General features: G+C 44.0%; 1 protein-coding gene across 1 annotated transcript in view; it reads left to right on the forward strand.

The window, feature by feature from the left end:
- Positions 1-6,943: 6,943 nt before the first annotated feature.
- LOC121555727 (polypeptide N-acetylgalactosaminyltransferase 18) overlaps positions 6,944-13,633 on the forward strand; it is a 102,845-nt gene continuing 96,155 nt past the window's right edge. The window contains exon 1 of the mRNA XM_045213827.1: positions 6,944-7,529. Within this exon, the coding sequence (XP_045069762.1) occupies positions 7,292-7,529 (238 nt within the window). The 5' untranslated portion in view covers positions 6,944-7,291. The remainder of the gene's footprint in view (positions 7,530-13,633) is intronic.

Genomic DNA, 13,633 nt, shown 5'->3' on the forward strand with positions numbered 1-13,633 from the left:
ACAGTGATAAGTTATCCTTGTTTGACTCCTGACTGCCTGCAGAGAGAAAGGCCCCAGACTTTTGTTCCAGGGGACCCAACTGTGCCCGTTAATCTTATTACCTCTCAAATCCCTGCGACATCACAGACGATTTTCTTCACATATTAATTTTCCTGCCTGTTGTTACTCCTTGTTTCCTGATTATTTTCCAGAATCAGAAGCAATTCTTTTTAAAGGCTCACATCTGGCCCCACTGAGCTTTCCCAGCATGCAGCATGATGAGAAAATTAAAACATGTCCCCTGCTAACTCCCCCTCGTTGGTGACCTACAGTGTCTGTTCCTCCTGTCTGAAGGCCTCTGTTTCCCTCCATTCTCTGGGCCCATTTATTGTGAATTTATCTGATGCCAGTGAAGTCAGAAGAGACTGGCCAAGGGCAGGAAATGCAATATCCCTATTCCACCTTAATCTCATCTGTGACCACCCATCCGACGGGTCATCAGAATGGGGCACGGACAGTAATGAAAAACAAACAGACATTCTCCTCTGGGTCCATTTACAGCTTAGAACCAGATCACGTAAAGTTCAGAGCTTCTTATAGACTTATGACATGCATGTGAATTTAGCATTAAAAAAAACATATCTCTAAACATTGCAACAGCAGTTTACAAGTATGCCAGGCTTCCAAAATACACATACACACACACACACTGTACTATACTGTCCAAATAGGAAATTGGAGTCCATCTCCCAAAGACCTACCATAAAGACCAATAAAACTGCTTAGCTATTCAAACACTCTGCAGATCTCTTTAAAGGTGTTAGGGAAGATACTGTATAAAGTGAATTAGTTATGTATGCCAAATGCAGCGCTGTAATCCCTGCAAATGCACTAAAGGTACACAGAGCAGCTGCCTCCTTCCTGCTGCCTTTAAGTTTTGCACGCTGTAATAACCTGTGAGCTCATTAACATGGAGCTGTGTGTTTGTGTTTACTATTAAGAGGATCCATTTCAAATCTTTAAAACCTCCATATAAAACCCTAGTCCACTCTCAATAATTAATATGCACAGTGTGGAGACATTTTGAAAGAATGATTCAAGCTCCTTGAGTTTATGTATTTCGTCTGTGCCTGTGGCCTGTAAACTGTGTGGATTGTGCATGCATGCAGAGAGGGGATTAAAAGCATGAGTCCCATCGAAGTATTGATCATGGAGATTGGCCATCACTGAACATTTTCTGACATGATAACGGAGTATGAGCGTTCTCTGGGGCTCAGATGAAGGAGAGTGTCTGCAGACCAGCAACCAGAGGAATACATTTACATCAGCACCGTTCACATCAGTGGGACTTATCAAGTATCACACTGTCAGTGGTGTAAAAAGTACCCAATTCTCATGCTTTAGTAAAAGTCAAGATACCTTCATAAAAAATGACTCAAGTAAAAGTGAAAGTCACCCAGTAAAATACTACTTGAGTAAAAGTCTAAAAGTATTTGGTTTTAAATATACTTAAGTATCAAAAGTAAAAGTATAAATAATTTCAAATTCCTTATATTAAGCAAACCAGACGGCACGATTTTCTAGGTTTTATTTTATTTAACAGATAGCCAGGGGCACACTGCAACACTCAATTTACAAATTAAGCATTTGTGTTTAGTGAGTCCGCCAGATCAGAGGCAGTAGATATGACCAAGGAGGTTCTCTTGATAAGTGTGTGAATTGAACAATTTTTCTGTCCTGCTATGCATTCAAAATGTAATGTGTACTTTTGGGTATCAGGATAAATGTATGGAGTAAAAAGTACATTGTTTTCTGTAGGAAAAGTCGAAGTTGTCAAAAATATACAGTATATATATATTTTTTTCCAAATGTATTTAAAAAAATAACATAAATACCTTATTTACATAAGTATTCAGACCCTTTGATATGAGACTCGAAATTGAGCTCAGGTCCATCCAGTTTCCATTGATCATCCTTTACCTTCGAACAGGATAACGACCCTAAGCACACAGCCAAGACAACGCAGGAGTGGCTTCGGGACAAGTCCGGACTTGAACCCAATCAAACATCTCTGGAGAGACCAGAAAATAGCTGTGCAGTGATGCTCCCCATCCAACCTGACAGAGCTTAAGAGGATCTGGAGAGAAGAATGGGAGAAACTCCCCAAATACAGGTGTGCCAAGCTTGTAGCATCATACCCAAGAAGACTCAAGGCTGTAATCACTGCCAAAGGTGCTTCAACAAAGTACTGAGTAAAGGGTCTGAATACTTATGTAAATGTAATATTTCAGCTGTGTTTTTGCTTTGTCATTATGTGGTATTGTGTGTAGATTGACAACGGGGGACTATTTAATACAATTTAGAATAAGACTGTAACATCACAAAATGTGGAAAAAGTCAAGGGGTCTGAATACTTTCCGAATGCACTGTATCCCAAAAATGACTTACTGTAAGTAGTACTTCAAAGTATTTTTACTTAAGTACTTTACACCATTGCATACGGTAGTTTGACAAGCATATTTTAGTTAAGTAGAGTTCTGTGTCTTGCAATACTTTTTAGTTTTGTAATATTCCTCTGTAGCAATTTTTCACAAAGAGGAAATGAATTTCAAGCTAGAAGCACTATGGGTTGAGTCACATCCATGTTTGCAGGCTACAGTTCAGATTGCATCCTTGGTACTTAGACAATAGACATACAACTTCCTACATCCGTTCACAGTGAATCATTGTTCTCTCTGCAATGTAAAGACTCTATAAATATACAGCATCTTCTCCAGTGTAAGGTTTGTTGATTAATGGACCCTGTCTTTACTGGCTTAGTTTCTCTGGACCCCCGCAAAGTCGTGGTCTCTGTGGGAACTGGGAGGCTGCTAGTGCTAGCTACTGCATAACTAGGCCTACTAGCTTCCACCTGCGATGGTGTTTCGTCAGAGGTGGTAGCTTTGCTGATGTGGTTATCTTCTGTAATTTGGCACGAGCTTGATCAGATAAAGCTTTTTTGTGCACCAGTTGGTCTTGCCTTTTGTTGATCCATCTTGAACAACTCACTCACTCTCCATCTGAGTCCGACCTGATTCGCCAAACTTTTTTGAACTTGATAGGCAATTAGGTAATGAGGCCGAGGCGGGCTGCCGCCGGCGCCGCTGAGAAATAGGCTAATTAGATTCATGAAAACGATATTGTCTGACTCACGTACTGTAGATTGGACAACACAAAAACTCTGCTTGCTACATGTGGAAATGAAAAAGGAGGGTTACTGTCAATTTTTTAAATAAAATAAATATATATACAATTTAGACATAGGTGTGAGATGACGGGCGCATGGGCCCCCAGAGCTCGTCGGAGGCTGGGCTGGAGTGGTGGGGTTGACATTAATTCTGATGTAAGTGTAAATAAGCAGAGCCAGCTGAAAATAAGTACTGCCATTTTACATCACACCCAGGTAGCCCTACAAACTGCTGCCTCCACACTGTAGGAAATCACAGATATGCAGTGGGCTGTATGCCTGTTAGCTGGGAGTAATGGACCACACTGATCATACTGTATAAGGGCCTGATTCATTCTCCCATATGTGTGAAGCTGATGAGATGGAGCAGCAGAGGAGACCAGTGGTTGTTTGTCATGTCACCTCAGGGCTTACACAGGGAAGGGGGAATGGAAAGCAAATTGATCTCATCTTGTTTATCAAATATATTTCAATAACAATTAATGCCCTCTTTGTTCAAATGTGATGTGATTCTAATGGGATTATAAAGGAATACATTTGATATCAAATGGTAAGCAGATGGTATTTCATCTTTTAATTGTGTTTGCATAATGTCTTCCCCTACTGATCCTTACAAACGTCCCATCAATGCAATTGTTCAAGCCTTTTAATTCCCAGAGATGCTGAGGCTGCTTGGTGCTCTCTACTTGTGGCATCCTCTCTCTAATCAAGTTTGTAATCGAGGCCAGCCACACAGGCGGCCAGTAATTCATTCTGTTCTGGAGAGGCTGGGACTGTGAGTGTCCCACAGCGAAGGTTGAGAGGGCACCTGCCACCTCCCTGCTGTGGCATAAATATGTTTGGTCAAACTCCTTAAGCAATGCAGACATCTGTAAGGGGCCAAGATCTGTCATAATTATCTGCCTTTAATCCGGTGCTGAAAACACAACTGGCCTGCTGGGGCAACATTCCCCTCCTCTCTTGCATCACATCTATTGTGAGTCTGGCCCTGCTGCCATCTTTGTCTGGTGCTTCTGATGACTAAGACACTGAGTGCAAATGACCCTGTAGCTCTCCTTCAGATCATATTGAGAAATGTCGTTTTAGGTCAGATGCTGATACCTGCCATTTATGCCCATTAGGAATCCTGAGCGAGAGGAGGCACAGAAACTCTGTGCTTTAGCAATAGGGAGCTACACAAAAGTCATGTTCTGGTCACACTGCAACAAACCTGACAAGAGAACCATGGGGCCAGCGGGATTTATGAATACAACGTATAGAGTGGACTGACCTGTAAAAATGTATAAATTAGTTCCTCTTGATTGGTGATCGGAAAGGGGCTGTTGGAAGCTGCTGGTATCAGAGGAACACTTGAGGCATTACACAGATGTCTCTCATCTCTAAAAGCAGCCAGCATGAAGAGCGAATCAGAATGGGTGTTGGGGACGTTTTATTCCAACTGGCACACAAACAGAAAATCCATTGGCCCCACTGCACCAAGAACATTATATTCCAGCAGATATGAGAATTACAGCATGGTGCTTTGCACTGAGATTTTTACAAAACCCTCTCCGCACTGACTAGGTTCTGCGGAATAAGACCGGCTTTCTGCTGTGCCCCTTAATTGAGTCTCCATTCTCTCCCACAGCTGCAGTGTGCTTGGCACTTACAAAACTGGCACTGAAGCCATTCACAAAGGGCCTGCACTCTAGGCAGACGCAAATACGACTAGATTATTTGAAATCCATTAACGGCCTCACAACAAAAAAGGAGGCCCAGAAAGGCAATTAGCGTACAGTGGGGCATGTCATTCAGGAAGGAGGATGCATTGTTGGAGTGGAGGATGAGGAATGAAGGGACATGACGGAGGAGGTGCAGTGCCCCTAACCTTTATTAGTCTTTCACCTCTGACCAATGTCATATACATAAAGGTTGGATATAGATAGATGAGTCTCATAGAAAAAGACAATGCAAAACCATGCAACAATGAATGGTTGTGGTGCTTAACATGTTATCTTTGCTTTACTGTAAATCCATTACCTTACAAAATAATGATGCCATATTGTTCAAGCATTGAATCACTCGTTAGAGGGGAGGAAATAATGGCTTTGCACCAGCACATTTGCATCCCTACGATGCATAAAACCAAAGTCTCAATGTTCCACTGAACTCACGCTGGCATCAGAGATCAATAGCCTTCTCAACCTTACAATACAATATTGCATATCCATCTTCCATGATGCCCCCCCATTGAGCGGCTGCTGAGATGTTTCAGTGCTTATTACCGTTTTTAGGCCTGAGGGGGTGAAATCGTTTTTAGGCCTGAGGGGTGACATTTCTCTCATGCTTTCATGTTCCAGAGGAATACAGGGGGGGAGGGATCAAGGCCCTGTCTGATGCACACAGCAGGAGCAACTGGGTACACTGGCTTCCCCCCAGAAGGAGCCACTGTGCATGATGGGGTCAGTTCTAAGGCCACTGAAGGAAGGACTGGGCCAAATGCTTTCCCCATGGTCCCCACCCAAACAGTTGTGGCCTGTTTCAAGTAGGCTTCTCACTCAGGGACACCTAAATGCACACAGCAAAGATTGATTTCTGTGCCATTGTGCAATTAAATATGTTATTGCGCAAGCAGGGAAAATGTGTATTCTAAGCGACTTTGATTATAGTAATAATGATGATGATTATGAAAATAGGAATGTGTTTCAGTGCGTTATTGTTTTGTCTGTCTGTCTGTCTACTCCACGGTGTCCTCACACAGCGTAACTGTAATGATCAATAGACATGCAGTAATTGGGTTGTCCAGTGTTCCCCCCTTTGGAGAGAGAATAGGCTTAATCTACGAGCAACAAGCAGGATACTGTTATGAGATAAATGTGTTCATTTTCTAACATTAAACTCTCCTGTTTAACTGATGAAGTAGTGTGGACAAACACTTATAATACACCTTACCATTTAGGTCCCATTGTCTCTGTCTTGTGGCTTGATAAAGTATTGTGTGAGGGGGGGGGCACTTACATTATTAGTGCTCTCTCATGCTCTACCTCAGTGCAGCATCAGTTGGAAACCAAGTTGAACGTTCAATTTGCAGGGAGAGACACTATAAAAAAAATAGGTCAATCATTTATTTGGATACAGAAACCATTAGGTGTCAAAAATTACCATAAGCAATATGGGGATACTTTTATCACGGATTATGAACAAAACATCACATACCAACTGATTCCACTTATCAAAATGAGGAGTGCTTTCTCCAAGCCAGTCAGTCTGATTGTCTGCAAAGGTGGCAATATTGAATATGCTGTCATCTCTAGGATATGTTTACTAGGCCTACTCTTAGTATGTGACAGGTTGTAGATGACAAGAATGCATGTGACAAGAAATAAGTATTTGGGAAGAATGTAACTGTCACATTTCTTTATGTAAATTGTAGACTAGGTTTAATCTATTCCTTGATTGAAAAACAGTAAAGTCAAACTTGAATCATTGTATGACTTCTTGGACTGTACCGTAGCCTACCTTTATGTCAAAATAGGAAATTCTTGAAACAATTACAGTTAATAATTGTTGCGACATTGTAAACGTGTAATTACTATCTATTCATTATTATCACAAGTGAAAACCTTCACAATAAAACCCTCCCACATTCTAATCTAAATGGATAATTGTGGAAATGAATGCACAGTAGCCTATTACACAATTTCACTATCGTATCTCATTGGACAGTGGTTACACGCATGTTCCGTACGCCTTCTGTGGGTCCGTGAAATCGCGACTGCTGTGGACTTGCAAATTAAGCGAAATAGGGAGCGTTCGTCACCAAGACAATCACCTTTACTTTCCAACGACTGTGATCTTTTTTTCATCTTTGACCTACCTATTTGGATTAAATCATAGCCTTCTGCGCGTGAAGGCAGTGTGGTTATTGGATCCGGAGGCAATGGTTGCCCGCGTTTACAGAACGAATTGCATCGTTGTGGAGTTGTAGTAATTTATCCAGGTTGCTCTCAAGTGACGCGCATAGCACATTCTAGGATTTTGGTGGGCGACAGTCGCACTTGTCCTCTGGTGTACTGAATTTCGTTGGCTATATGGAGGGGTGTCGGGATGGCTTGCACCAGGAGAACCAAAACTTTGGTGTCTACATGCGTGATCTTGAGTGGCATGACCAACATCGTGTGTCTGCTCTATGTTGGATGGGTCACTAATTATATCGCGAATGTATACATCAAAGTCCCTATGCCTGTCCCAGTGAAAAAGTTAGAAGGCGACAAGAAGGGGGACACCCTACGGATCATAGAAAGACTTGATCGACTTGAGAATGTGGTCAACCAGCACATACAAGGTAAAGTAACAGCTAGACTGAGCAGTATCCTTTACTTACCATTTGATAGATTCTGAGTTGCATATGTTTAATTGTATTGAATGGATGGTTTGTGATATATTAATGATATCGACCTATGTGAATTAGCCTATATCTCCAAACTCAGCAAATAATTACATTGTTGATTTATAACATAAGATGACCCTAACATTTTCCTTTGTGAATAATGTGACCACCATTTGTCATCTCCTTACTTCGAATGGTGTGCCTGTCTGGACCATGTGACAGAAAGGGCAAAGGACAATGAGAACATTGCAAAGGCCATTCAGTCTCTCTGGAGGCAAAATGTCTGGTAGTCTATGCATTATAATTGGAACAGTGTTGGTGACCTTAATTGCTTCTCCAACCACATGAAATGTATAGCTGCAGTTATACTCAACATAATTGTTCAGTTCAGTTTGCCTTTCTCGCACATGCTGATGCTTAAAACCTTCTTTTTAAAAACCCAAGTTCGTCTCCTTATACATTTTGGCATACTTTTCTATTTTTTTTTGCATCTGCTCATCAGGTTTATTATGACTGCCTATTGTGAAACTCTTGAAGTTTGTTTGTCTGTTAGGCCAATAGTAGAAAACGGTCTAATTCTCTTAGACTGTCTCATGAGAACTGTATTGTAGACTGTGAATGTGAAAACTAGCCCAGCGTACTGTACCTATCTGCTACAATGTCATCTATTTTGAGCTATAAACTCAATGTCAAATGTATTTTGAAGGATGTTATATCAATGTAATACAGCACACACAGTACATACTGTACCCTAACAGAGGTTTGTCTGTTTTCCCCAGACATTAGCGTTGGAGATACTGTTGAACTTACAGTGAGACATTAATTTTTTTATACTTTACTTTATAGTATTATCTCAGAAGCTCAATTGCTACAGAATGGGGCCATTGATTCAATTAATCTAATGGGAATCTGATTTTAAAAAATACATTTTGTTGTAGATCATATTGAATATCCTTTTGACTTTGGATTACTCTTGTGTTCTTGGGAATGTCTGGAATTCCCTTCTCAAATTCCTTCAGGCTTTGCCCCTCGCTACAGCATACAGTTACTCCATAATCATACTGTAATTCTCTCCCTCCCTTTCTGTGTCATGATTTGAGCTTTACTCTTGTCAACACAAGAGAATAATGTTACCCAGGCTCTGATTTGAAACTGTGTAGGACAGGTAGAGTATGAGTTACAGGCAGACAGGGAGGCACCCATCCCTAGGTGGACTTCATTGAGCTGTGAGGCACCGTACATATTCAAACCTGGCTGGTCAGTTGAGTAAACATTCTTTGTGGTGCCAAGACTACATTTCACTGTTTGGCACTGACAGAGAGTAACCTGTTGAACAGCGCTCTGTACGTTTTCTGTGTAAGAGTGTCTGCCTAACTGCCTTATCTCCTCAGGAAAACTTTGGAGTATTTGTGTTACTCAAAAGGGGCAATGTCGCATTAGGTCAGATTGTAAAGATCAATTCAATGTGGCACAGAACACGGCTGGAAGGACAGAATGCCCTCTGTCTATAGCACTATACTGGATGGATGGAGGGTGGACTGATAAAACATGCACTGTAACTCAGCTGTGCATGCATGTTGATTTGGAATTTATCACCAATCAGCCTATTAGAGGTGGGCCTCAGATTTGAGAAAGGTTTGAAGAGACGTTTTGGGCAGGCATAAAATATTTGGATGAGTTTTGTAGAATAGTAAACTAGGTAGACTACTATACAGAACACATCTAGAGTTCTATTTATCTTAATAATGTAAGTGCCCCCCCCCCCCCTCACACACACACACACGCACACACACACAAACAAACACTTTTGTTTTACTATCCTTGTGGGGACCAACAAACGTATTCCCATTCAAAATCCTATTTTCCCTAACCCTAAAACTAAAACTAAACCTAACCCTAACCCTAAACCTCTAACCCTAACCTTAATTATATCCCTAACCTTTATTGTAACCCTAACCCTAAACCTAGCCCCTAAGCCTAAAATAGCCTTTTTCCTTGTGGGGACCGGCAAAATCTCCCCCACTTGTCCAAATTTTCCTGTTTTACTATCCTTGTGAGGACTTCTGGTCCCCACAAGCATAACAAAACCACACACACTCCTCATGGAGCTTTGCACTGAGTTTTAGCGCTGCTTGAAATGTAAAGATAAAGCCCCATGTCCCACAGTGTATCACTGCATGTGGGAAGGGAACATTTCCACCGGTGCACAGCAGGTGTGGCATCACCATGTTGGACACAGACAGTCCGTTAAAACATGTGTCTGGCTGATGTCACCTCCATACTCAATATAATAAGGCTTGAAAACTCCTCATATCAGTATTTGTCTAAAGAGCGGGATAAGGCAGTGCACACAACCCTTGATTTGTATTACGCACAGTCACTGAATGAGGCTCGCCTGGGTAGCTGACAAGTCCACACACGCCAACCGTAAGTGCTGTTACTGCACTCTACAGCTTTCCTTGTGCTCCCAAAAGCCTTCATAGTGTAAATGCATGTGTGTCAGGGTGCTGCTGTACTAAATGGACAACAACTTACATAGTCCTTTATTAATAAATACGCTGCCATGACACTTGTTTACCCTGAACCAATGACTATCGTTTTAAGCCATTTAGTATGTGACAACCAAATATGGACGGAGTGTTCTTGTACAGAGACATAGAAATGTGTGTTGCACTGTATAACACTGGGCATCACTCAGGCATCAATCACTCCGAATTATGGTGTTTGTATTGTAAGTGTGAAGTCTTTCCTCCTGCAATGTGTTTACCTGGCTTTTTATGAGCATACCAGCGCTCACATTTCGAGCCGCTCAGAGTGCTCCTCTACACAGGTAACTGCAAATTCACTTGAGAGGTCTTCCTAAGTCATCAAGAAGTTAATATGAATTTAGACATGACAGATCTCAAAGGAGTTTTCTTCCGTAAAGTACATCTGAGCCTCAGAGACTTTATTATAGATCTCCCCTCTGAACATGAGGAAAGCAATGACAAAGTATGGGTCTATTTAATGGCGATTGTTTTTGTGAGAAGGCTGTGGTCCTCTGGTTGATTTGACCTCTGGGGCTGTATATTACCCCTGGGGATAACTAATAATATGGTGCTGATTCAGAGGGAGATGATGATGCTATTTCATTGGAAGTCCTCAATCAAACAACCCGTCAAATCAATTGAAAAGCCCTCTAAATCACAATGAGTGTTTACTCTTGAGAAGAGGAGCGAGAGAGGGGACAGGGGACGTGTGTGTGTGCACGTGTGTGTGTGTGTTATGCACTCCTTGCTGGAGGGCCAGTAATAAATGTTATATAATGGAACAAGAAATGTATAGCCGATGGTCTTGTCTTTTTGCATGGTTTTGGCTATAGAGCACTTATCTGCCTTGTTGCTTCCACTAAAATATCACTCCCCGTATTCTGCCATGCCAAGTTAGTTTGCCCCCACATCCTTTCAATGAAATGTTGAATGACATAATGGCTGCAAGAGGCTGCAGGCATTGACCAAGTGTCATAATAATACGTAATGCTTAACTTGCTGAGTATAGGTTAAATATGGATTGCAAACATGTGGTTCACTTGATCTAACATTAGGGCTGAACAGGTCGTTTTCAGCTGTTCTGCTGACTGTTCGGAAGCTACCCAAAATATTAATCAAATCATTGGCAATGCCAGATTACTTTTGTATTTGTAATCGTTACTTAATGCCTCAAATACTAATATTTGATTGACAGACTGGCAACTCTGTCTGAGAAAGTTTTCAATAGATATTTAGTTAACTACCCTGCCTTGCACTGACAGTCTTTATGTAATCTTAAGGGACCAATGAATATCCTCATTTCAGAGCAGAAATGTGGTGAGTGATTTGAAGGAGTCAGGCGCAGGAGGGCAAATCACAGAATAAAAGGTTTATTCTGTAAACACATCGGTACGCAGCAATGCATCAAACACTCCAGTGCGGAATACAGGCGCACTGGAACACAACGAGGCACACGGGTGAATATCCCGGCAATACAAAATACAAGGACCTCCACCGAGCTAATCTAACCTCCACAATAAACAATCACACACAAAGACAAGGGGGCAGAGGGAACACTTATACAGGTACTGATGAGGGGATATGAACCAGGTGTGTGTAATAAATAAGACAAAATAAATGGAATGATGAGATGAGGAGCGGCAGTGACTAGAAGGCCAGTGACGACGAACGCTGAAGCCTGCGCAAACAAGGAGAAGAGGCAGCTTACAGTACCACCCCCTTGACGCACAGCTCCAGCAGCGCGCCGACACCGGCCTCGGGGACGGCCAGGAGGACGCGGATCAGGGCGAGCCGGATGGCGACGGTGGAAATCCCGCAACAGGGAGGGATTGAGAATATACCGGGACCTCCCACCGCTCCTCCGGACCGTACCCCCCCTCCCAACGCCTCGAATCCAGGATGGAACGGACGGAGTACGCCAGGGCCCCCTCGATGTCCAGAGGGGGCGGAGGGACCTCCCACACCTCAGACTCCTGGAGCGGACCAGCCACCACCGGCCTGAGGAGAGACACATGGAACGAGGGGTTAATATGGTAATCTGGATGGAGTAGTAACCTATAGGTAACCTCGTTGATTCTCCTCAGGACTATGAACGGCCCCACAAACCGCGGGCTCAGCTTCCGGCAGGGCAGGCGGAGGGGCAGATTCCGGGTCGAGAGCCAGACCCAATCACCCGGTACAAAGACCGGGGCCTCACTGCGGTGGCGGTCAGCGTTGGCCTTCTGGCGACACACGGTGCGCTGGAGGTGGACATGAGCAGCGTTCCACGTCTCCTCCATGCGCCAAAACCAGTCATCCACTGCAGGAGCTTCGGTCTATCACACATTGAAATGGTGATAGGTTAGTGGAGGAGTGGCAGAGAGAGTTCTGGACAAATTCGGCCCATGGCAAGAACACCGACCACTCCCCCGGCCGGTCCTGGCAGTAGGACCGCAGGAGCCTACCCACATCTTGATTCACCCGTTCCACCTGCCCATTAGACACGGGGTGAAACCCAGAGGTCAGGCTGACCGAGACCCACAGACGTTCCATGAACGCCTTCCAGACCCTGGATGTAAACTGGGGACCCCGGTTAGACACTATGTCCTCTGTCACCCCATAGTGCCGGAAGACATGAGTAAACAGGGCCTCCGCAGTCTGCAGGGCCGTGGGGAGACCGGGCAGAGGAAGGAGGCGGCAGGCTTTTGAAAAGCAGTCCACAACGACCAGGATGGTGGTGTTAACCTGAGAGAGGGGAAGATCAGTTGGAAAGTCAATACACAAGTGGGACCATGGCCGTTGTGGAACTGGTAAAGGATGTAACTTACCCGCTGGGAGGTGCCTAGGTGCCTTACTCTGGGCGCACACCGAGCAGGAGGAGACATACACCCTCACGTCCTTAGCCAAGGTAGGCCACCAGTACTTTCTGGTCAGGCAGCGCACTGTACGGCCGATACCTGGGTGACCAGAGGAGGGGGACGTGTGTGCCCAATAGATCAGACGGTCACGAACAAGAGACGGCACGTACTGCAGCCCAGTTGGGCACTGAGGTGGAGATGGCTCTGTGCGTAATGCCCGCTCTATGTCCGCGTCCATCGCCCACACTACTGGCACCACAATGCAGGAGGCCGGGAGTATGGGGGTGTTGTCTATGGGCCTCTCCTCTGTGTCGTACAGCCATGACAGTGCATCTGCCTTCACAATCTTCGTACCCGGTATGTAAGACAGTGTAAAATCAAATCGGGTGAAGAATAGGGCCCACCTGGTCTGGCGAGGGTTCAGCATCCTCGCTGACCGGATGTACTCCAGATTACGGTGGTCAGTCCAGACGTGGAAAGGGTGTTTCGCCCCTCGAGCCAGTGCCTCCACAAGGTCAGGGCTCTGACAACAGCCAACAGCTCCCGATAACTAACGTCGTAGTTCTGCTCCGCCGGGCTGAGCTTCTTGGAGAAGAAGGCACAGAGGCGGAGCTTGGGTGGCGTGCCCGAGCGTTGAGATAGGACAGCGTCTATCCCTACCTCGGACGCATCCATCTCCACTACGAACGGTAAT

This window comes from Coregonus clupeaformis, unplaced genomic scaffold (genome assembly GCF_020615455.1).
Source record: "Coregonus clupeaformis isolate EN_2021a unplaced genomic scaffold, ASM2061545v1 scaf0159, whole genome shotgun sequence".
NCBI classification, from domain to species: Eukaryota; Metazoa; Chordata; class Actinopteri; order Salmoniformes; family Salmonidae; genus Coregonus; species Coregonus clupeaformis.